General features: G+C 37.9%; 1 protein-coding gene across 1 annotated transcript; it reads right to left on the reverse strand.

Moving 5' to 3' along the window:
* Positions 1-32: 32 nt before the first annotated feature.
* On the reverse strand, positions 33-24,591 carry cftr (CF transmembrane conductance regulator). Its single transcript, XM_060877896.1, has 27 exons — positions 24,257-24,591; positions 23,349-23,459; positions 22,257-22,368; positions 21,546-21,761; positions 21,333-21,422; positions 20,398-20,561; positions 19,861-19,986; positions 19,300-19,546; positions 17,788-17,880; positions 16,676-16,849; positions 16,318-16,509; positions 14,369-14,463; positions 13,662-13,748; positions 12,824-13,532; positions 12,255-12,386; positions 11,782-11,819; positions 11,368-11,642; positions 11,191-11,270; positions 10,940-11,090; positions 9,412-9,639; positions 8,989-9,089; positions 8,148-8,381; positions 4,604-4,759; positions 4,417-4,506; positions 3,943-4,115; positions 3,686-3,791; positions 33-1,300 (listed from the first exon to the last, which is right to left on the reverse strand). The coding sequence occupies exons 1-27, from the start codon at positions 24,307-24,309 to the stop codon at positions 1,088-1,090; spliced, it is 4,446 nt and encodes a 1,481-aa protein (XP_060733879.1). The 5' UTR covers positions 24,310-24,591; the 3' UTR covers positions 33-1,087.
* Between the last annotated feature and the right edge of the window lie 779 nt (positions 24,592-25,370).

Below are 25,370 nucleotides of genomic sequence, written 5' to 3' on the forward strand. Positions count from 1 at the left end.
AAGCTGTTGATTTTATTTACATTCACACATTCACGTCTGTAACCCGGGTAAAGTGGGCAAAAATAAAAACAGAAATCACCTCGACTATGTATTGTGTCACATGGATTTAAATCCGCACATTTCTGAAGCTCTTTCCATCTAGACATGCAGTGGAGCACTTGGATGCATGTGATGGCGCATTGTCCTTTATGAAGTTCATTTTTTTGAATGTTCATAAGTTTTTTGAAGAGTTTGAACAGTTTAATTTGTCATCTACAACACAGTCCAACTAGCTCATACTTAATGGAAACCGCCAGCCCCATAATCCCACCTTGCTGGTGCCAGACTCGAACTGCTGCCAGTGTCCATTCCTATAAGCACTACTGACTTCAGGAGACTCCAGGTGTATATATATATATATATATATATATATATATATATATATTGCCCTCCCCATAAAGCAATTAAAAATCACCCGAAAATGTTTTCGTCTAAGCGTTCTTGAAAAACATTTTGATTTTAAAATTTGACACAAAAAATGTACAATTCATTATCTCTTGAAAAAAAAAAAATTTCATGTTTATTTTTTCACAAAGTTAGCATCACTGGTAGTGTAATAAAATCCACTGTACTGACATTTCGCATTTCCTTTCACGCCGAAGTTGTTAGCAGTTAAATAAAAATTTGTCACTATATAAAAACATTAGTAATCATTGTCTTACAAAAGCACATCTTGCAGTGCAGGTTTTTTTTTTTACAGGAACAGGTTTGAGGCTTATGGACTGATAATTCAATAAATAAGTTGAGAAGATTTACAACTGTTTGTTCTAAAACATGATCTGTGAAGGCCACCAAGAGGAACATGATAAAAAAAAATATAATTAACTTCCTGGTCAATGTTATGAAAGTCTGTAAATGAAGTACCATAAATTATATTCATTGCAAATATAAAAAGATGTTCATTTGTTGTACCACAAACAAGTGTATTCCAAATCAACACACATTCAAAATGAGTGTGTAAAAAGAGGACATATTGTACCGGACATAAGTCCTAAGTTAGACAGAGCTCATGAAGGCAGACACTCTGTAGTGTCTGTATGCCTGGGGCTTAAAGTCGAGTATCCTGAATGTCGTCCTCAGTCTCCTCCTGCAGTGTGAGTGTGACGGAGCTCAGTTTGGGCTGTGGCACACGCATGCTAGAGTTGCGGCGTGGGAAGAGTTTGAGGCGCTCAGCTGGACTCATGGCCTGTTTCAGCTGGCTGGTCTCATTCAGCAGGCGCTGGATTGACTCATAAGTCTTTACCTTGCCCTGCTCCATCATCTATAACAAAAAGGTGAATATAAATAAAAAGAAATCATTAATATCACTGTCATTATCTGTAATGTTAATTTCCAACATGACTTTAAATATAGCTGGTATAAAAACAATGACAGTCTGTCCATAACAGATTGACATTATAATAGCATAGCTGTCTATATTTACAGTATTTAGTTGTCATAATAGTGTAGACGTATACCGTCAGTGAGCCATACTAATAGTATTCTTTAAAGGTATAATATCCTAATAGGATAAGAGGAAAGGTTTCTTTAGCACTTTTAATGCATTCATGATAGAATGTTAGTGTGGCTGATATTAGTGTACATCTGGACTCCTATCCCTTGGGACCCAGATAAAGTCATGGGTGTGTGTACATACATAAACCTAGATGCTACTTCAAGTTCAACTTCAAGTCATGATGGAACAAAGCTAGCACAAGACCCAGAAATGGTAACTGTGAAAGCATGAATAATGGCACTTTCCCAGTTTATCCAAGTGAAATTTAATTCTTTTGTATTACACCAAACATTAGACAGTATTGAGACATCGTCCTAGACTTGGAAGATGTGTATTATATAGACTATGTACTGTATAAGAAATCACTTCTTTTGCCATTCTGAATGGTTGATCAATGTATACTGCTTCACTTATATATTGTATGACCAAAATCATGTGGACACCTGACCATCACATTCATATAGGAGTCTTCCCCAAACTTTTGCCATTACATTGGAAGTACACAATTGTCTTGAATGTCTTTGCATGCTTTAACATCAAGATGTCCTTTCACATCATGACAATATCCCTGTGCACAAATAAAGGTTCAACCCATTACGGTTTATAATAGGATGTTCAGCAAGCACATAGAATACAGTTCTTCCCGTATAGTTTAGCATCTCAACCATCTAGGAATAAGGGTTAAGTATGGCAACACATAGAAATAAAGCTCAAGAGCACAGGGAAAGAGATGGGCAGGGCAAAGCTCCTATGACTGAATAGATTTTTAGATGCTAGCTTGTCTCCCTCCTTGACAACTACCAACCCTGGTAAGTGGGAAACCTCCTAACCACATTAGCTATGTAGATAAATGCCACCCTGCCAGTTATGGCATATTGCCCTGTATTGAAGTGTATTCAAATATACTACTACTATACTACATATACTATATGTGAACTGGTTGAAATGAAAGCCTGTCAAATTGTCACTAAAATAAATGAGTAGCCTATCTAGCTTTGATGCAGCTTTGTTGTTATTTAGTCATTGTTGCCGTCTCAGTATTTGCATATAGTAATGTGAGCTTTAAAACTGTGAACTCAGGCAGCAGTACTACAATGGGTGTAAATGACCTGGAAGCCGTGTTTTTATTCTAGTGCTAGGTTATGTTAAGCAGGTTTAGACAATACTACATAACAGTTTAGACAATACTACAACCAGGTTCCTGGCTGTTTACGATGTATTACTCATGTAGGAGTTTAACATCAGCAGAGCCCAGATGTAACAAGCTGACTGTGACTGATTATTTCTCTCTCAAAGTGCATTTACATTTGAGCCAACTTATTTCCAATGTGCCCAAATTTTTACTAGTTAACCTCAGTTAAATAATTTCAAATAGCAATATTATTGATTAAAGCAAATTATTTTATTAACTAGCTCATATTATAAATGCTATTGCATATCACATCTTACTATTTACTGTATGAATTCTAATATGATAGTAATGCTGATAATAATATGACAACATGTATAGATAACCTTTGTTGGTTTGATTGCTGACATAGTACAAGAGCTATATTTTGTATTACAATTATACAATTCTATTACAAATGTGTTATTTATTTATTTTGTTTGCTTCAAAGCAAATTACTGGTTTGTGCTGTAGTAGAACAGCTTGTGTGGGTTTTTTCAAATTTGATAGGTTCAACTGTCAGTGACACTAAAAGGTTGACTGATTTATCCCAAAAGGTATTGATTGATTTACTGTGACAGTAGTTCCGATTGTAATGTTTATAATGTTTTTCTAAACAGAACAGGACATTGTGGATTCTGTCTTTCTTTAACATGACAAGTTGTGTATTTATAGCAAGCTATAATATGTTATGACAGACAGTAACTTTAGAGTAAATTTAGCATTAAATGAAATTACAATTTTTTTTCTTTAAATAAAGAAAGAGAGGAAAAAAAAACACATGAGAAGCGCTGACATGGTAACAGGAACACTGGTTTAGTCCACCTTGTTGTTGTTTTATCAAGACATTATTTACAGCATAAAAAATCAACTTATTTAAGTTTTCTGTAACTGCTTTGTATATAGGGGCCAACATCAGTAGCATGGCTGTTTTTATCAGTTTAAGACAGCAGTGAAATAAAAGTGATAGCAGAGAGCTTTACCAGGAAGGACTGGCACTCCAGTAGAGGTTCCACTTTGTGTTCACACAGTAAGATAGTGCAGGAGGAGAAGGACTGCCTTAGCGTCTTCTTCAGTACCTTCACAGTGCTAAAATCCATCACAATTACCAAAATACAACTCATTAGATACCATAATAAAGGCCAGTGTAGTCATTTAATCTTAAATGTACGTTATTTTATTTCATGGCTTTTAGTCTTCTATGCACACTGTGCTACTGTTAAGCTGGTGGTTCACCTACATGGGGTCGAGGTGGGCACTGGGTTCATCCAGCAGCAAGATTCGGGCCCTACTGAGGATGGATCGAGCCAGACACAGCAACTGCTTGTGGCCGTAGCTCAGCACATGACCCCCGTATTCCAGCTGAAAATCTAGTTTATCTGGAAATTGCTCAATCACTGACTTAAGCCCCACCTAGAAAAAAAATGATTAAAACTAATTAAAACTATCTACACATGGGTAACAGCAAAGCTTTTCTGACAGTTCTCGTTGCAAATTACTGTAGGCAATCCATTCATAACTTTATGAATTTCACACTTAAATCCAACAAAATCAGATACTTAATATAAAGTACAGTGTGTTTCATCACTATTACATCTTTAAATCCAAACATCAAACATGACGTGAATTTTGGTCAATTGCTGGAAAATGTGTCTTCAAAATGCACTATAAAGAAAATAATCATAGTGAGTGGAAATAAATGAGTGTGATTTACCTCCTCAACGACCCTCCACAGCTCCTTGTCCCCATGGCAGCCATATGGGTCCAGGTTCATACGAAATGTTCCAGTAAAGATGAAAACTTTCTGTAGCAACCCAGGAGTTACAAAGTCAAAATGAGAGGACTTCTGTAACTGTATAAGTACAATATAAATGTTTGTTATATCTAAGCTGTGAACATACCTGAGGCACCACACCAAAAGCCTTCCTCCATTTTTGAAGTGACATGTTATAGCAGGAGACGCCGTCAATAGACATGTCTCCATCTGTGTAGGCCAGACGGAGGAGCGCATTGAACAGTGTGCTTTTCCCAGAACCTGTCCTGCCCAATATGCCCACCTAATAACCAAACATAAAATTACATTTATACGCAAGCTTGTTAGTGTATTCTCTTATAAAATAATAATAATCTTCACCATGCAATACTATTAATCTATGAAGATTACTACACTATATTTAATGTACTATATATCATATGAATAACTAACAGCCCAGGATAAACACATATATTTTTAATCTAATTTAAAAATATGTAAAAAAAAAAAAAAAAAAGACATTCCTTATTTCTCTAGAACGTTGGTACTCAGAATGAGATCTGAACAATCATATTGGTCCAATTTTTTTTTTTTATTCACTTGAAATGAATGAGTCCAATACTTAATACCCCACAATTATGCCATATAATAAATAATGTCATAAATAATACTTCAGCTAATGTTCACATAGACATCAAAAGGACAAAAAAATTGTGATCCCTGGGATTTTGATCCTTTCATGGATGTTGGTCAAACTAGAAGGGCTGGCTTGGGTATTCCAGAAACTGCTGATCTCCTGGGATTTTTACACAACGGTCTCTAGAATTTACACAGAATGGTGCAAAACACAAAAAACATTAATTGATAGACAGTTCTGTACATGGAAACATCCTGTTGGCCGAGTTTAGAGGAAAATATCCAGATTAGTTCAAGCTGCCAGGAAGTATACAGTAATTCATATGATCCCACTTTACAGCCATTGCAAGCAGAAAAGGATCTCTGCGTGTACAGAACATCAAACATCAGATGTTATCAACATCAGATGTTATCAAACATCAGAGGGATGTGGTAGCTCAGTGGTTAAGGTGTTGGGCTACTGATCAGAAGGTCATGGGTTCGAACCCCAGGTCCACCAAGCTGCCACTGCTGGGCCCCTGAGCAAGGCCCTTAACCCTCAGTTGCTTAGTTGTAAGTCACTCTGGATAAGAGTGTCTGCTAAATGCCGAAAATGTAAATCAAACCTTGAGGTGGATGAGTGGAAGACCACATCAGGTTCCTCTTCTTGTCAGCCAGGAGCAGGACTCTGAGGCCATCCAAAAAATTTTCTTTCAGAATATAACTGTCCAGTTCGAGTGAGTCTGTGCCTATGAGTGCCTCAGACTCTTGCTTTTAGCTGACAAGAAGTGGAACCTGATGTGGTCTTTTACTTTTGTAGTGCATCCACCTCAGGGTTTTATGTGTTCTGAGATCAGAGATCCTCCACACACAGGATTTTTTTTTTTTTCATTTTACTTTATTTTCTGTTGGTTTTTCACACCATTCTGTGTAAACTCTGGAGACTGTTGTGTCAAAATCCCAGGAGATCAGCATTTTCTGAAATACTCAAACAGCCCATATGGCACCAACATCCATGCCATGGATATCACATTTTCCACCATTTCGTTGTTTGTTGTGAAATTAATTGAGGCTCTTGTAACCTGTACCTGTGTCTGCATGAGTCCATCAATGTGCTGCTGACACATGACTGGATAACTGCATAAATAAGCAAGTGTACACGTGTTCCTATTAAAGTGGACCTAACAGCATTTTTAATGAATCTGTAAGTGGTCAGAAAGCATAGCGCGTTGCTCTAAAGCTTGTAGTAGAAAACTTGCATTTTGTAAACTTATAGGACCTGTCTAGTGTAACTAACAATGTAGAGCTGAAGGTGCGAGTACGGCCGGGTTGGAGTGGGTGGAGAAAAGTATCAGGAGTGTTATGTGACAGAAGAGTGTCAGGAGTGTTGTGTGACAGAAAAGTGTCAGCAAGAATCTGAACGGTGTATGAGACAGTAGTGAGACCAGCTATGCTGTATGGGTTAGAGACTGTAGCAGTAAAGAAAAGACATGAGGAAGAGATGAAGGTAGCAGAGATGAGGATGCTGAGGTTCTCTTTAGGAGTGATGAGGATGGACAGGATTAGCAGTGAGCACATCAGAGGGACAGCTCAGGTTGGCTTGGTTTGTACATGTAGAGAGAAGGCAGAGTGGTTATATTGGTGGAAGGATGTTGGAGATGGAGCTGCCAGGTAAGAGGTCAAGAGGAAGGCCAAAGAGGAGTTACAGTATATGGATGTGTTAAGGACATGAGTAGAGGATGCCGAGGACATGAGTAGAGGATGCCGAGGACATGAGTAGAGGATGCCGAGGATAGAGTTAGGTGAAAACAGATTATTTGCTGTGGGGACCCCTAACGGGGAAAAACTAAAGTAGAAGGAAAAGTATTGTAACTAACAATGTGTAGGTGACTGAAAATGTTTCTCCTTTCTAATGGACAAGTACACACACTCCCTAACCAACAGAAAGGTTAGCCTGAAGGTAACATGAGAAAAGAAATTGTTTTTCTGAAACACAGAAGTTTCAGTTCAGGTGTTAAAGTGCAGACATCTCAACAATCCAGCATATAATGAGGCTGTAGGAAGAGGAAATACCTCTCTTAGCATGCTCGCTTAAGTGTGTTTGTGTCACAGACTTCTCTCTGCAAAGAATAAGGTTACTTGCTGTTTTCATTTATTCATAGTCTCCTTTGTCTTTTTGACTCTGATTCTCAGATTCCCACCACAAGCTCCAACAAATAGCCAAAATATCCCTTCTATTGATTTCATATCACACTCGCAGTCATATGGGGAGTCTATGATCATTTCATTAGGACAAGGCCACAAATAACCACAACAGGGCTGATACAATACACTTGTTTGTGCAATATTGCCTTGAAGGAATTGCTACTGAATAATCATCTTTATGAATAATCATCTTTATTTTCAGAAATGATTGGTTACAGGGCCTAGGCCTAAATGAATTTGATATTCCGAAAAGGATAATTTGTTATGTTGTTTGATAAGAAACTGACTATCTTCTAAGTTTGAAAAAATAATCTGTTCTGTCTAAAAGCAACAATCTGATGAGAAATTGTTTCCACTAACATTCCCACTCCCACTAACAAGATATTTGTTTCACTGTATACTGGGACAGATCTTATAATAATCTGACTTAAAGAGAGACAACCGATGTCCTTTTCCCCTCAGACTTGCATGTGTCTGAGGCTTAAAATAGATGCCTGGCCAACATTCATAAAAAGCTTAGGTGACCTACAAACTTTTGTTTGTTCCATGCTTTACCAGTAGATTCTATTGTGTCAGTTGCTGGGAAGCACAGAGACATTTTGTTAGGAAAAAAAACGCTTGCACGGGGGCTGAACTCGATTTCAATTTTAATTTCAGACAGATTAAATAGGAATTCAAAATGCTACAATATAATATAATATTATAAAGACCTACAATAACATTTTATATATATATGTTATCGTAGGTCTTTGTTTTTGTAAGCTGTAGAGAATAGGGTTCCTCAATGGTTCTTTAGATACTTTGAGCTTTATTATAATTATCTTGTGAGTATTTTTTTAACACTGATTAACTGCACTGGCATCTACACTTACCTTCTGTCCACCCTCCACACTGAAAGAGAGGTTCTTGAGCACATCATGTCCTGCCTCAGTGTATTTCACTGTTAAGTTGTGTATGTCCATCTGTCCATGGTTGGGCCAACATGTGTCAGTGCAGGTCTCTGGGTTCTTAATGACCAAGGTTGAGTCTTTTCTCTGGCCCAGCCTAGGTTTAGGCTCCTCAGAGGGCAGGTCGATGAACTTAAAGACGCGCTCCACAGAACGCATCTGGAGGTGAGAATAAGAGCAATGATGTAAGCAAGTCAAGTAATTGCCTAAACATTAACATTGGTTTGTTTGGCTTCCAAATGATGCTTGAACATCTTGTACTTGTGATTGAGTGCAGGCTAAAAGAGGTAAGTCTAATTGTATCCATGATCTTTCAGAGTGAATAAAGCAAGTATGCAGGAGTTTGAATGAGCAGTTTTATGCGTATCAACAGCACATTTTACCACTTCCTCTGACGAGCTTCGCAAGAACGTAATGTTCTTCGTCCTGATAAGACTCCGAAAAAATCTCTGCATTGACAACAGCCTTCACATACAGTTCTTCCACACCATTTCAAAACAGGACAACTTCTGCCTTTCAGCCCCAGTCAAAGACAAACTGAGGTACAATTTAATACAAAGGAATTAAAGAACAAGTAAAGTTACAAAATTGAATGAATTAATCTCTGTGTGTGTGTGTGTGTGTGTGTGTGTGTGTGTGTGTGTGTGTGTGTGTGTGTGTGTGTGTGTGTGTGTGTGTTAGTGAAAGCGAGCGAGCAAGAGAGAGAGAGAGAGAGAGAGAGAGAGAGAGAGAGAGAGAGAGAGAGAGAGAGAGAGAGTACACATACCATTCCATCCACTACAATGCTGGTGACAACACACCACTGGAAGGTGCCTAGGATGAGCATCGTCAGGGCTATAATAATACCAATCTCACCCGATTTATCCTCTGTGGAATAAGACACAAACACCTGAGTAAACATCAAGCACAAGAGTGCATACACTGACCTCTAAAATTACTTCAAAGACATTTTCTCAAACACTGCTCGCAATTACCTCTCAGTGAAATTGTCTGTGAAACCTGCCAAATCAAGCATTCAGGCATCTGCTCACTGTCTACAACCTCTGCAACTTCCAGTATTCAGCTCCAACTAGCATGGCCACATACATAAAGCTCACTAGTTCACATAGAGTGCACTAGAGGGTGCGTAAGCAATAAGCCTGATGCACTCAGGATAGATTTAAAGTAAAAAATAGAGCAGAGTACTTACGGTTGGTTCCTACTGCAATCCAGGCAGCAAGCGTGAAGAAAAAGAAATAGATGATGTCAGCACGGAAGAGGAACCAGCGCAGGGTGGAAAGGTAGAGGAACCAGATGGCTGTGTGCGTGTTCAGGACTTTATGGAACAGAGTTTCAAAGTACGTCTGCCGATCAAAGGCCCGGATCGTCCACAGTCCTTTCAGTGAGATGATGAGATGGGAGAAGATGGGACTCCGAGCTGGATGAGGAGAGAGTGAGGGAGAGGAACATGTTAGCAGAGGAACACGCCATTAGACTGAAGCCAGAGAAAAAGAACCTTTATTTTTCTAAAGGCATTTTTGTTCCAGATATCAGTCAGGAGAATGCTGATCATTAAACAATGCTGCCTATGGAATATCCTTCAAATATCTCTTCAAATGTAAGGAGGTACAATACATTCCATTATTGCTTATCTCACATTATTGTAAATCTTGCACAGCAGTACTTGCTCTTGATTAGCCGCATTCTGCAATATAACCCAGAGCTCCTAAACCCTCTGAATCATTTTACAAAACCTGTCACACCTGCTTCCACCAAGAAGGAAGCCAGGAAAAAGATTAAAAAAAAAATAATAAAATAAAAGTTTGTCCCTTGTCCTTTATGGTATCGAGCCCCTACTCCAGAGCCACACCTGTATAAGAAAGCCCTGTGTGTGACATGAGTCAATCTGCAAACTAATCATTTATCATCACACTCTCAACATTCATTACAGCATGTAAACTTTCCTAACTCCCTTTCACAAACAAACTGACCCTTAATGATTAGTTTGCCCAATTCTGTCAATGATGATAATATGGTCAGGCAGAAATCTCTTGTTGAGTTGTTCTAAAACTGTTTTATTCAGTGTGGAAAATTTGCTCCCTGTGTGACCTCACATAAACTGACACGAAAAAAGAGTCACCGGTGTTTGAGAATACTGTAACACATTTCTGCTTCCTGTTCATGGAGCAGGGTGAGAAGTGATCTGGGCAGACTGGGTCAGCAGAAGGGTTATAGCGTCACTTGGGAAATATCATACTGCAAACAAAGACAAACAAAGAGGCCAAATTCTAACTTCTACCCATGCTGCTTCCTCTGAGATATCCCATCACCTCCTGCTTGACTGACTCATCCTCTCCTCCTCTCCTGTTTTCTGCCATGCTGCTGACCTTCTGCCAGGGCCTTGTCAAAATTTCTCTCAAAAAATCTCCCCATGGAAGAGAGTCACATCCCATGTACAGTCAGAGATCTGTCTTAAACTACCAGCCATACTGTAGATTTCCCCTCAAGCCTTCTCTATAACCTCTGCTGGAATGCGGTGTTCATTCTTAGGATTCTTTCTGAACTTTATATTGTTCCTACCCATGGTGTGTCTGTCTCTGATAAAAAGCTAATACATTTGTTATTACATAAGCACAATGCTTAAGTGAGAGGAAATATGAAGGAAACTGTAACAATATTACCTTTAATTGACTTTGTGCTTATGCAAAATTGGTGCTGACATATCTGTTACTTCTTACCTTCTGTCTCCATTTGCTTTAGCTGTTGACCTGTGCGCAGGAAGTATTTCCTCATCACAATAAAGACCAATGCCAAAGGTGTGGCTGCAAGGAATATGTATGGCCGCATAATTGACACCACCAGAATACATCCCAGCACCACCAGAGTTAACTGGACAGAGGACAGAAAATGGTTTCAATTAACTGGCTTGTGTAATACTTCTCAGTGCTGTCATTTAACATATATTTTGGAACCTATTGTAACTACAAACCTGGACAAGGTCAAACATCAACAGAGGCAACATATCATCTATTGTACCCATGTCCTTAGTGAATCGGTTCATGATACGACCTTGAAAACAGAGTGCACACATTGTCAACCCACACAGTGTCACATGTAAATACAGTACAGTACAGGCACACTGGAGTTACATTTATATCTCACACACCTGTCTTCATGGTGTTGAGGACAGACATTGGTGCCCTTAGCACAGAACTCAGCATTTTCTGATGTAGTTTCTTTGATATGGTGATCATGGTGTGGACCAGCGGTAGCCCCCGAAAAAAGCCCAGAGCTAAGATGCTCTCTGAAGTTGCTACATAGATGTAAATAATGTAGTAGCTGCTGGTGGGACGAATAATGACAGCATACTGGTTGCCAGTTAGTGATACGTTGGTTTGCTTCGTGGCATTTGGGTCAGGATGCTCCTCTTTCCAGATCTCACTGAAAAAGAATGGAGAGGATGCACATGACTATTTAGAGTACTGCTAGACCGCCACACACAATTAACATATTTTGTTTAACAAACTTATTAAAATGACACCACTTTAGATTAGTTTAGAGGACTTTAGTTTATACTCACTCAGATATCAGAAAAATCCCCACAACAGATCCAGCCACCTACAAACAGAAATGTAAGCAGAGAACTGAGGAAAAGTCTCTTGATTCTTTTTTTGGGGCTTTGAACCATTGAACCCTTTTCAAGTATTTCTGCCAAATGGACCGGTTTCATGTTTGTAAATCATTTTGTTGTGCCTATCATCACAGCTGTCCTTAGTTAGGCAGTCAAACAACCAACGCAGAGACAAAACCCAGCTGCCCAGTGTCAACTGCACAATGCACAGTTAGACTGATTCTCAAATTTCTCAGATTCTATACAACCCACAAATTCCAAACATCCACACTTGTGTTATATTCAATACGACATTTGAATTATACCCACAGCTAACTAGTGATGAGTGATTACGTTCACTTTTTTAAGCTCTTTTTAAGCGTTTTTTTGAGTTCAATAAGATTCAAGTACATGCAAAGATGCACAATGAATAGCATGGTTACCTCAATAGCATAAATGATGAGGATGAAGATCAGAACATATGTGAGACTTTTGTTGGTTGACACGTATCTGACATACGTGTTCCATTTTGTGGTTTCAAAAGCATCCTCGATTTGTTCATCTGCAAAGCATGCCTGTAAAAAACACAGTGCTATTTATTCTCAAGTGTTGTATACTTTTACCCACAATTATGCTTACTTCCTACCAAGCTGGGATTTGTGAAGAAAAGGATTTCACTGTGCTGTAATGTTTATGTGACAAATGAATGCTTCCTCTTCTATTAAAAGAAATAGCACAGATTTAAATTATGTAGGTGTCACGAAGAATGTTCACTCTTCTAAGATATAAGTCTTACATGATGGTACATGAAGGTATTTTCCAAAAAATATATTTCCCAGGCAATATCCAGGGTTCAGTCTGCTAGACTCTGTGGTTAGACATTTTACTAAGATGATATAATTTGTGTCTTGAAGTCACTGAACTGTAAAGTGCAACAGGATGAATCAAGGGAAAGGCTAGTTTCCAGGGCATATGGAAGAATGGAATTGCCATCATGTCTGACATCTCTTACCTCAATATTCTCCTCATCCATTTCTCCAGTGATGTTGTAGACACTGTCTTTGGACAGTCTGCGGGTATAGATGTCCAACTCAGAGGCCAGTTCACTCTGGGGCACAATGGACAGGCGGCTGTGGAAGGAGGACTGGAGCTGGTCACGTCTACCAAGACCCTGTGTGTTGGTCATGAAGGCCAGCACAGACTGCCTTCTCTGGCCTGCCATGTGCACCCCATGGTTGTGATACATATCATTCCCAATGAAAGACTCGTCCACCAGCTCATTCTCAGGCACCAGGGAGAACTTGCGGTCAGGGAGTGGTCGCTTGGCCTCCTCTTCGATCACCTGGATGAAGGAAGCCTTACGGTCGGCTGCCAGAGGGTTGATGATCACTGAAGCCTTCCTCTCATCTATGTAGGTGGGAGGTGCCACTTGCCGGTAGGAAGGACGATCGGGACGCATCCCTGAAGTTTCATCCACAGATACTCTGCGTAGTGTCTCAGTGAGGATGGAGCAGCGGCGCTCGGCAGTAATGTTGTCATAGGCCTCCAGTCCCAGCAACAAAGAGCTGAAGTCAGGCCGCTGTGACTGCAGCTCCGAGAACGTGCCATAAAAAAAACACTCACCGTTGTGCAGCAGAAGGATCTTGTCGGCCCGCTTTAGGTGTTCAATCTTGTTAGTAACTATGATGCGAGTCTTGGAGGCCATGAGCCTGCACAGACATCTGGGAAAAAACGTGAAAGATTCGATGCAAAATATGGCGCAATATTTCAAATGCTAAAGTCACACAGAACAGCAGTTAATTCATGAAAGGACTCCCATACATGACAGTTCTCAAATTTGATATACATACTTGTCAAATATCTCTTTCTCTGTAGCAATATCCAAATGTGTGAAAGGTGCATCAAGCAGGTAGGTATCCGCAACTCTGTACACAGCCCTAAGAGATTAACACAAAACAAAACTTTTAGTTTCATAAATGAATTTTTACATTAGACACAAGTTGAGCCTCAGTGTAGCTGTTACACACATTTTCACCCAAAACATATTTATTCATTATAACCAATTAGTAATATAAATGTATTAAAATAAGAATTTAGAGTGATATAAATAAATATATAGTTGAACACAAAATTTAAATAAACTTATCATAACCTGATATTCTGTTTTTTTAGGTTTCAGTGATGTTCTGTTTTTATTACAATTAAATAAAGAGTATGCTGAGATATAACTACAGAAAAATGGATATCACTGTAAAAATTTGTATTTCTGAATGGCTTTGTTCATTTTCTAATGAACTGTGTGATCCCTTTGGTTATACCAGTCTACCTGCTCAACCTTGAAGCATTAAAATTAATAAAACATTCTTGAAATATTTTAGTCTTATTTTTAATCCCTGTCACAGATAAGATAAGATAAGATAAGATAAGATAAGATAAGATAAGATAAGATAAGATAAGATATAACTGTCTTACATTCTAGTCCTTTATTAGAAAAAAAATTCATTTCTTTGCAGATATAAAATAAAATTAGGAATATGTTCCTTTTTTGAGCATGTACCTAGCTAGGGCAACCCGTGCTTTCTGCCCCCCACTCAGGTTCAGTCCACCCTCTGCCAAAGGAGTCCTATCTTTCTCAGGAAGAGCAGCCAGGTCCTAAAGATAAAAGTACATTCATTTCTATTAAGCAGAGTATAGTGTATGCTTAATTCAGTTCATTCCAAGATGTGTTAAAATAAGCTCAGAGGACACTTGACACTAGAAAAGCAAAAGACCATTTGGCATATGAACAGGGCACAATATACCAGAGATAACACACACGAGGAGGGAAAATATAGCATAAAACATCCAGGTGCAGTGATAATATGTAAGACAAAATCTACACAACTCTATATTGAAAAATCTGACTTAGACTCTACATTGCATCTTTTATGAGAATGATTAATATTTTGCTTTAAGGCTGATAAAACATCATGAAAATAGATACAGAAATAATGAATGAGTAAATACAGTTATGATGCCACAACAATTCACACAGAGCTATCTTACCTTCTCCTTGAGACTATTTGTCCAATTTTTGAGCATTAGGGGAAAGAAATATAGCAGCAGTTATAAAATAGCTTTATTTAGACAAAGACAAATTTTAAACTTTGTCTAAAATAGTAATTGTGCTGTTTAGGCAGAAAAAATTCAGACATGACATGTCCAGTATAAAAAGCCTGAAATGTTAAGTGACAATAAAACTTCAAATCATGTTCAATAATTCAAATGAAAGCTTTATGTTAGTGTCTTTTCTAATATGTTATTCTTTTAAAAGCAATATCTTTGACATACTAACATGTTTGGCCAAAGTACCATATCATCTGTTGCTTATATATTATTATTATTATTATTATTATTATTATTATTATTATTATTATTATTATTATAAAGAATACTGTTGTTTATTTAACCATAAAAGTATAATTGCTGATATGGAGGAGCTTTCTGTAAAAATACATTTATTTAGTGTTTATGGAAATAGTCCTGAGTGTCACCGTTTTCCAATAGGGAGAGTCTTCGGAACACAACTTGACTTTTAAGTTTTATAGTAACATGTCATGCAGGTTTGTTTTTGTCTTATTAACTTCAGGATCAAGACAATGTCAAACAAGTAATAGAGAATAGTAATGGAAAAATAGTTTATAGCACATATAATGTAAGTGATAACAGAAATATGCTTCATTAAATGTATAAATTCATTAAAACGTTTAAAAAAATCATGCTGTTTCATTCACTAACAAATTTAATCGTTGGCACATGGTTTTAGAGTAATAAAAGATGTCTGGATCATCCCTTGGAATAACAGCACCTCTTCACTGTTTATTTTCTTATAACAGAATGCCCAGTCGTGTATTATTCCTCATTCCATCTTTAAATATTTTTACTAGATATAAAATGTAATTTTCACCTGTTTTTGTGGTGTTCACCACTGAATGCCCACGGTGGTGGTTAACGGCTCATAAGAATGTAAACACTCAAGACTTTAGAAGGTATAGTTATAAGTATAATGTTATAATGTGACCACTGAGTCTCTAAAGTATTTCAGATCTGTGAGCCTCTTTTCACAAGTGACTAGGAATAAACTCACTCAACAAGGCTGTTGGCTGCTTAGGATTGGCTGTTTTGGTATCAAGAGATTGTAGGTGAGGTGGGGTGAGCCATATTGAGTAATATGACACAGTAATGCAGCATTGTATCTGACAAAGATTCACAGTTCAACTGCCAGCTGAACATTCCGAGTGGTATGAGATTAGTGAGACAGTGAGAGAGATGGACAGAGAGTGAAGGCTTTAAAATACGTAACCAAATAGACAGAAAGTGGGAGATTCAAAAATACAGTTACAAGCATATATAATATAATATAATAGACATACAGAGGAATATGAAAAAGAAATGAGAAAGAGTGGGAGTAGGAGAAATAGAAAGACAGATAGATAAAACTTTGTGTCATCAAAAGATATGAATTACCTCCTCTAGCTGGCATGCTTTAACCACTCTGCTATAGCGGTATTCTTCATAGGTCAGTCCGAACAGGATGTTCTCTCGGATGGTGCCAGGCATAATCCAGGCAGTCTGGGAAGAGTAGGAGACACGGCCACTGTGTCGGATTTTTCCTGAGGAAGGGACCAGCTCGCCCAGGATGGTCATTAACAGCGAGCTCTACCCATACAGAAGATAGTATTGGACAGGTCAGCGACTGAGCGTTTTAGTTGGTCACCTCAGGCAACAGAAATCTAATGAAATAGGCGTAGTGTTTCTGTCTCTATATAAAGCATCTAGTGTCTAAGAATATTAAATTTAAAATCAATCAAGAGTGTAATCCTACCTTTCCGGATCCTGTGGATCCAGCCACTGCCAACAGTTCACCCTTCTCCAAGTGCAAGCTGATATTCCTAAGCACAGGTGTTATGTAGAGGTTGGTGAAAAAGAGTCCATCTCCATTTGGATAGCCATTTTCTTTGTTCTCTTGTTTAATCTTCTCGAAGAGTTCACCAATACCCTGCCATAACAGAAAGGGTCTTAATCACAGCACACCCCTATACTCTTACACACCTATATAATAGCTTTTTGATTATCAGTATTCTGTGTCCAGCTGAGAGACTGGACTGGACTTTACTGTAGTTAAACAACCAAACAACTTTGCTTTTCATAGGGTATTAAAAGGAGTCAGTGAGATCCCATGTCATAGCATGTCATGTCCAGGACTGGCGAATAAGATTTATTAACTAGTTAAAACTCATATCCATACCTGGGACTGAGTCATGTGCTTATTTGACAAATATAATGTGCTTTTTATAACAACTGTTAAATACAATGGTTCATCATAGTTATAGGTAGACTGAACTGTTTATTTCATTTTTATTGACACAGGCAAAGATAATCTTCCTACAAAAGCTTTTCACTGAAACAGGAGGGTGAGAACTACCCTGGAACAGAGAAGTGGGTGTGACAGCAGTTTAATCATTGACTTTTGTCAGGCTTTGCTGGCCAGGAGCTTGCCAATTCATTTCTGCATGCATTTCTTATTCAAATGGGCCACGGAAATAGCTGACAACAGAACAGCAATTAGCTCTTCCATTTGTCTCCGAGCATTTAAACTGAGATTCACTGAGGACCTGCTCTAGTAATCAGACCCGCAACATTCACACTGTCAGTTAAACAAATGTCATTTTCAGTAAGACATGTAAAATAACCCACTTAGTCATGTTTTTTAATAAATATCCAATTTTACATTGAAAATATTTTCAATGTATTTGGATTTCCAAAATATTTTCAATTCTTTTTAAATTTCCAGACAAATTTAATCACTTTACATACATGGCTTGTCAACTAATTTAAAAATAAAGACAAAACACTATGACCAAAAGCATCAGATTCAGGACTGTTCAAATGTTTTTCAATTTTCAGATGAACAGAGCAGTTTACTGCAAAGACTACCTCATCCCAGGAAGCTGTGATGTTTTCAAGTTCCATGTCTTTAATACTGAGGTCATATTCCAATAGTTTGTATTCTTCTTTGCTGAGAAAATCCTGAAAGCCACAGTGGACAAAACAAAGAAAAGTGAATATGTTTTGAAGCACATTTTTGGATACAGTCTGAGATAGAAACGATTACCTTGGGCCTTGTTTCAGGACAGTACAAACAGATATACAACGATACAAAGAATCTGCCATCCTTTACAGTTTTGAGCAGTGCTGAACCACAGCAATACAGGTCATGACTTCATGGTTAAAGGATCGTGGTGTGAATAACACCACACTTTTGAAAATGGAATGTTAGACATGCCAAGCTAAGACAAACTTTTATCAGTTTCACTTGGTCTTAGTCATAATCACTGAAGATATCATTCTAGCTCCCCCTATTTTCTATGTTCACTTTGCAATAAATAGACTTATCATCTCTACACTGGCTACCTGTTAAGTTTAGAATTGATTACAAACTGCTGCTACTTACGTACAAGGCTCTTAATGGTTTAGCTCCCATGTATCTAACTAGTCTTCTAACACGTTACAATCCTTCACACTCTCTGAGATCACAAAACTCGGGACTTCTGGTAGTTCCCAGAATATCTAAGTCTACTAAAGGCGGAAGAGCGTTTTCTTATTTAGCTCCCAAACTCTGGAATAGTCTTCCTGATAGTGTTCGGGGCTCAGACACACTTTCACAGTTTAAATGTAGATTAAAAACTCATCTCTTTAGTCAGGCGTACACATAATACATCCCATAATATTGTACACTAGTACACTAGACTTGCACATTCTTATGAACAGCAGATATGTTAATCCCTCTGCACTGCTCTTCTCTTCTTTCTACCCATGCTGAGACACCCATGCTATGATCGTCTTTCGTGCGATGACATTTTTGGACCTCCACTGAGACAAGGCTGACTCTGTGAGAACACTGAGACATCTACAGATCTACCGGCTCCAGTTTGACTCTGTGATACTTGTATATTTGTAACCACACCATCTAGTGTCACCCAGATGAGGATGGGTTCCCCTTGAGTCTGGTTCCTCTCAAGGTTTCTTCCTTTACCAATCTAAGGGAGTTTTTCCTTGCCACTGTTGGCTGAGCCTCCTCAGACTTGCTCATTGGGGACAAATACATATACACACATACGTACATTCATACATGCATACATACACACTGTGATCTGTATATATCTAGAATTTTTATTATACTAATTCCTTATACTTCTCCTTATGTTTATCTTTTGTTCTATGTTTATGTTCTGTAAAGCTGCTTTGTGACAATGTCCATTGTAAAAAGCGCTATACAAATAAACTTGAATTGAATTGAACTTACACCTTGAAAACAGAGGCGCATATTGAAAACAACTGCTTAATTCTTTGATATCTCATTATCATAAACCAATGCCGTTCATACCAACCATGCCACAACTAAAGCATGGTTATTTCAGCTAGACATGTGAGATGAAAATACTTTACCTCAATTTTCCAGATAAGCCGGATGGTGTCGTACCACATCTGGATAGAAGCAGGCAGCTGGCGAGTGACAGTCATGCGCAGCACCATGCAATATGAGAGAGTAGTAAAGATGCGTCGCACAGTGATACCGGTGGTGAGGGCTTGGGGCAGCACTGCTGCTGTGATCACCCATATAGCAGAGAAGAAGTAGGCAGAGCTGTAGAAGTAACGCAGAGAGCCGATCTTCCTGGTCAGTTTGACTTCATCCCTGAAAGCAGTCATGATGAAAGAAAAAACAAAAGGCTTTAAATTTGAAATCTGAATTATCAAAAAAGAATCTGAGTATCAAAAGAGAACTTATGTAGCATTATGTTGTGTTTGAGGAAATGAACCACATCACATTTTTCACAACTGAAATTAATAGTAAAAAGGCACAGAGGTGAAGAGTTAAGGCTGAAACTATCTCAGGGAAACAAATTGTTATTAATAAGTCATTTTCTGATACTCTGATTCATCTTTTTTGTGTTTTGTTTTTTTTTTGTTAACTGTAGGAAATACTGATTTGGTCACGTTTTATCTTACTGTCTGATATTTTTGATGATGGTCTCCATGATCTCCTCCCAGCCATAAGCTTTCACTGAGTGCAGATTCTCCATAATCTCTGTGGTCAGGGCAAGGCGTTTATTCGTAAGTAGTACCCTTTGTGCTCTTATTTCAAAAGACAACAAGAGAAAATACATTCAGGGTGGAGAAGGTCAATGAAAGTTTTTGGTCATGTGTCAGTATGGGCATTAAAAGAATGCCTCACATGAGAAATATGAGATTCAATTGTTAACACAAGAAGCATGCTGTCTGAATTGAGTAAAGCTGAAAAGATGCGAGCGCCAGCTCTTCCCAGCTATGTTTACATTTCTCAAACGCACAAGGCAAACCACGGACCTAATAAGAGCTCAAGATCTGAGCTACCTGTTCTAACTCATCCAAAAGACCAACCGGCATAAGAATTTTGTGGAATGCGGGTTTGGTTTGAGTGATATAATGAGATAGTAGGGAAAAAATGTACAAATCCAAATCATGAATCTATGCGGTATTACAAATGAGAACATGGAAATAACCTACTTGTAAGGCCCCATTTTATGAGAAAGACAGGCTTGGATGACTCCCAGTAGGGAGATAGCAGCAAGGGCACAGAAGCTGTTGAATTCTATGAGCTCCCAAATTAGTCCCACACACAGGATACACTGCAAAGGAGAAATCCATACAAAGTGGGCCATGCCCAGGCTCTGTACAGCAAACACAGTTTCTGATTAATTTTCAGCATACTGTAAGGTATGTTATATCATTTTACACAGTCAATACAGTTACACTGGCAAAAGTTAGAGAGGAGAAAGACAGAATCATAGGATGCATTCAAATTTACTTTCTTTATGCCTAAAACACAGTCAGTGAAGCTCCAAAACAGTTTAAATTGACACTTTATACTTTATGAGAATATAATAACAGGGCCGATCTCTGCACCTTAGTGCAACACATTTACCTTTCAGACACATAAATCATATGCATAGTGTTTGCTAACAAGAAGAAAACACTCAAGGCTACAAAAATGACGTTCACATCACATGTAATACATCATTAGGGGAATGGGGCATTTGGCCTCTCTGAGAATCACACCAAAAAAAAAAAAAAAGGCAGAATTTGCGTATGTTCTCTCAAACAAAAATTTTCACACCCACTACATTTAATACAGGTGATAATTGCCTCAGAGAACTTGCAAAGTGTATCAAAATTCATCACCCTGGCTCAACTTTCCCTAAGGGTTCTAAAGTTCAAACTCCTTTGCTCCTTGTGCACAGTGATGCTCAGCCATCATAGCAAAATCTAATAAGAAATGCTTTGCATATTGACTTACCAATACAAAAATAAGCTTTTAAGGTCTCAAATAGTGTATAGTGAAGCAAAGGGTGAGGGAAATTGCATTGAAGTTTTATGGGAACACATATATAAATACAGACTGCCTCCAATAAAAACAGGAAAAAAATTTCCTTTTTACTTGCCTGATCAAATTTGCCCAGGTTGGTGGACATCAGGCTGACCAGCTGCCCTGTACTGATCTTGTCCAACACTTTGCTGGACAGCTTTAGTGTCTTAGGAGAAGGAATAAAAAACATATTGAGTAAAACAGCATACTTTCAACAATAATGAACCGGCAAATCCTAAATACAAATACATATAGATATTCAACAACATTTGAGCTTACTGCAGCACACCTTTTTATAAATTAAGCTGAAAAGGGCAATGCGGATCTGCATGCCCAGGTGGTGCAGTCCAAACATGGCAGGCTGCAGCAGGAGGAAGCGGGTAATAAACAACAGCCCTAGGCCAAGGGCCAGGAAGTAACCCTGTTCTCGCTCTGGTTCATGGTAGGGGTCAAATGAAGCAATGATTCGACCCAGGAGCTGTGGCTGCACAGTTTTTGTAGCTTCCTGTAAATGAAATACAGGGACATAAAAGTAGTCAACTTGATTCCACATCTAATTTTCGTAATGCATAACAAAATGCATGTGTCATTTTAGCGTGCCACAAAATGCTTTTACAATAAACAGTTAAACAAAACAATAGAAATATAGTCAGGGTATTTCTAGTGGATTCTCTAGCAAAATATACACGTATATTACTACTGTATTTTTAAAAAACTGTGGCATGTTCAATATGACCAATGTCAATAGAGTATCCCCCTATTGAAGTTAATGTTAGACACACAAGCAGAGTCACACATTACTGTGAGCTGCACCATCCATAACCCTCAACTTCTCTGACATAACCACAAAGGAACAGCTGGTTGGCAGCCAGAAGCTAGCACCCATGCATATACATTCAGACGTCTAGTCTTTTTTGTTTTGGTGCACATAGAAGCATATGCAGCATTTGCATTATGAAGACAGAACGTAACAGGGCATATAACCTGTTTACACACTTACCCCAAAAAAGAGGAGGACTCCAAATAACACAAAGGGTCGAATAAAGCATCTGGAAAGTGCTCGTAGGAGACTGGGTTTTTTCTTTGCAGATATAACTTCTCTGTCCCATTCTCTGTGTTATGGAGATACAGGAAGCCGAAAAGGAACAATTAAAATAGCACTCCACATCCTCCCATCCACTGTAAAAATGGTGGAGTCCACATTGTTCAGGACACTCATATATAACCACGGTGATTTTGCTTACTTATTAAACGAGGCAAAGAGCCCTTCACAAACTGCTCCAAGCTCTTCAGTGTAGAAAAAGTTCAAATTCCCAGAAGACACACGCGTTTGAGGACTTACAAAATACTGCACACCATCTATCACACGCTAGGGGCCTGGCACTTTAAAAGGTCATGTTTGATGCCCGTTAAATTGGCACCCCAACTCAAGCAAACATATTGTCTGCTATGTGAAACATAGCATGTAAGGGGTTTTACTGGAAGAAACAGGTTGGCATTTACCCTGTTACCCTGAAACACCACATTAATTCTTTGACTCAGAGAGGTGACATTTAAGCTGTTAGACTTTTGGGGCAGACAATAGAAACTGAAGCAATGTGTCAGCAGCTTCTCTTGGAGTAAATATGGTCATGTTTTGAGTTTGAGTCACACCTCCTGTCATTCGTACCATCACTGAATGAAGAGGCATTATGTATACTAAAAGAACATTAAGGTTGCAATAACAACAATAACTAAAAGAAATAATAAGATTTCACACGAAACCCTTTTTATCAGAATCAGAACCACAACCAATTAACAAATATCTGTTTGTACCAAGAAATTCCACTTTTATTCTTATTTATTTTCTATGCCTATCATTAGCATACATTTACTTCTTCTATGAGGTTGATATGTACAATTCAGCCTGTGCTTGAGCCAATTAGCAATGCCCTTACACCTAAAAAGGAGGAGTTTACTTCAATATGGATAAGATATGATGGTGTTGAATAAATTCTTAACATCTACAAATTAAATATGCAATGCACTTTTGGAAATGTCCCACATTTCAATCAGCCCAGTATACAAGCATAGATGTGTTGAAAATACAAACTTTTCTAGACGTTCGGCAAGCACGTCTGCAGCATCCTGCGATGGAGCCTGATACACATCTAATGGCTTCAGCTTTTCCCTGAAACCTTTTCGCATAATAGGGCTTGTCCACCTGCAAACATCCAGAAGAATTACAACAAGGCCCATTTATTTTATTTTTTTACATTAGTTTCACTACACAGCTACTTCAGTGAGGTTTGTTTCTGTAGCAATCAGGCAGCAAATTCTAAAGCTGCTCCACATTTTTTGCACAGTAAGATGTCAAATCAATCCTCATGTCCAGCTGAACATCTAGTTTTAATCAAACATTTTAAATTCCTCTACCTGCCAGCTCTCTTAAATGACACATTAAGTCTAATTCAGTATGGTTTAATGATTATGTGGTTACACTTCATGTGATGTGACTGTATGAATGGGAAAGTTTTTTAGCAGGGATTTGATACAATAAACATGGACCATTTCTCCTTGACAAGAACTCTCTAAACTAAGCACTAAACTGTATCTTTAAATGTTTCCTTGGTATCTTTCACATAAATGTGCATATATTGTACCCTTTAGGTAAACACTAAAAAGGCAAGGAACTAAACTTAATTAAATTCAAATAAATACATTAGTAAATGAATAAATAAATAAATTAGATTTTATATATATATATATATATATATATATATATTATATATATATATATATATATATATATATATATATATATAAAGGAAAATTGTGAAATGTCTACAACGCATGCGGTGTTATTTGGTTAAAAATTACGCACACTAAGTTACAAACAATGGAGTGTTGAGTGTATAGATTAACACTATAGATTCAGTGTCAGAGCAATATCTACAATGTGTTAGTGTCAGTAACTTGACACTTTGTGCTGCTGTGTGATCACATACAGTTGGATCTTACCAGAAAAAGTATTTCGAAAGGAAGCCGGCATCATCCACAGGTGATTTCTGCATCCTAAATGAAGCCCTGGAGCGCCTCCGTTAAACATGGAAGCCGTGTCGGTTATACATGAGGAATCACTTCACAACTCTTTACTTTCAGATCTAGTTTGTTATTAGAAAGTTAAACTCTTCGCCGCGGAAACACTTGGATAAGTGAGCGGGGGCGCGCGGATCGCGTCTCCGCCACCCTGAGAAGCTTCAAGTGCGCGTCCGCGCTTCAATCACAGCTTTGCACTGGAGTTGCTGAGATTTACACTCCCAGTTTCTCAGTCAGAAATCCCACGGTCATGTCACTCCTACACCAACAGGTTTTAAAGAGATGACCATTGTTAAAAAAAAAACTGGGGGAGGGGGAACTGATTATATTGTGGGAAAACGGTGAATTATTATAGATAACACATTATACCTCTATATCATCTAGACCTTAAATGATACCATTCACTCTCATGTAGAATCAGTAAAGTAAAAGATTTTCAGTTTTTTAAGCATTATGGATCACTGATACTTTGTATATGCAATTTCATAGGTCATGGATTTATTAATGGGATTAGGAATAAGTTGAAGTGGAAAACAAAGTCATTTAGTTTTAAAGGTAAATACGAACCACCACATAATATTAACAAGTTGATCGTTATATTATGGGGTCATGGTGGAAACCAGTGCAGAACCAGAGAGTTAATGAAAAGGTCAGTAATATACAAAACACCTCCAAAATCTCTGCATCTCATTCTAATAGGTCCATATAGATTTATAGGTATTAAGAAGATCTTCATAGTAGATATTCATATTCATGTTGGTGTACATACTAAAGTTAGATTAGTGTATGTACTAATTACCTACAGTATGTACAATATGTTCTTCAGTGTAACCACTACTCTTTTTATATATTTTGTGTTGTATATACTGTATATTATATTATGTCCCTATTCTTTTTATATATTTTGCTGCTGTAACAGAGAAATTTCCCCATTGTTGGATGAATAAAGGTATATCTTATATCTTATCTTGTCTTATTACTAAGAACAAATTTTGACCACAATATACTTTCTTTATGACAACATATTCAAAGAACA

The sequence above is a fragment of the Tachysurus vachellii genome, chromosome 9, assembly GCF_030014155.1.
Source record: "Tachysurus vachellii isolate PV-2020 chromosome 9, HZAU_Pvac_v1, whole genome shotgun sequence".
In the NCBI taxonomy this organism is placed as follows: Eukaryota; Metazoa; Chordata; class Actinopteri; order Siluriformes; family Bagridae; genus Tachysurus; species Tachysurus vachellii.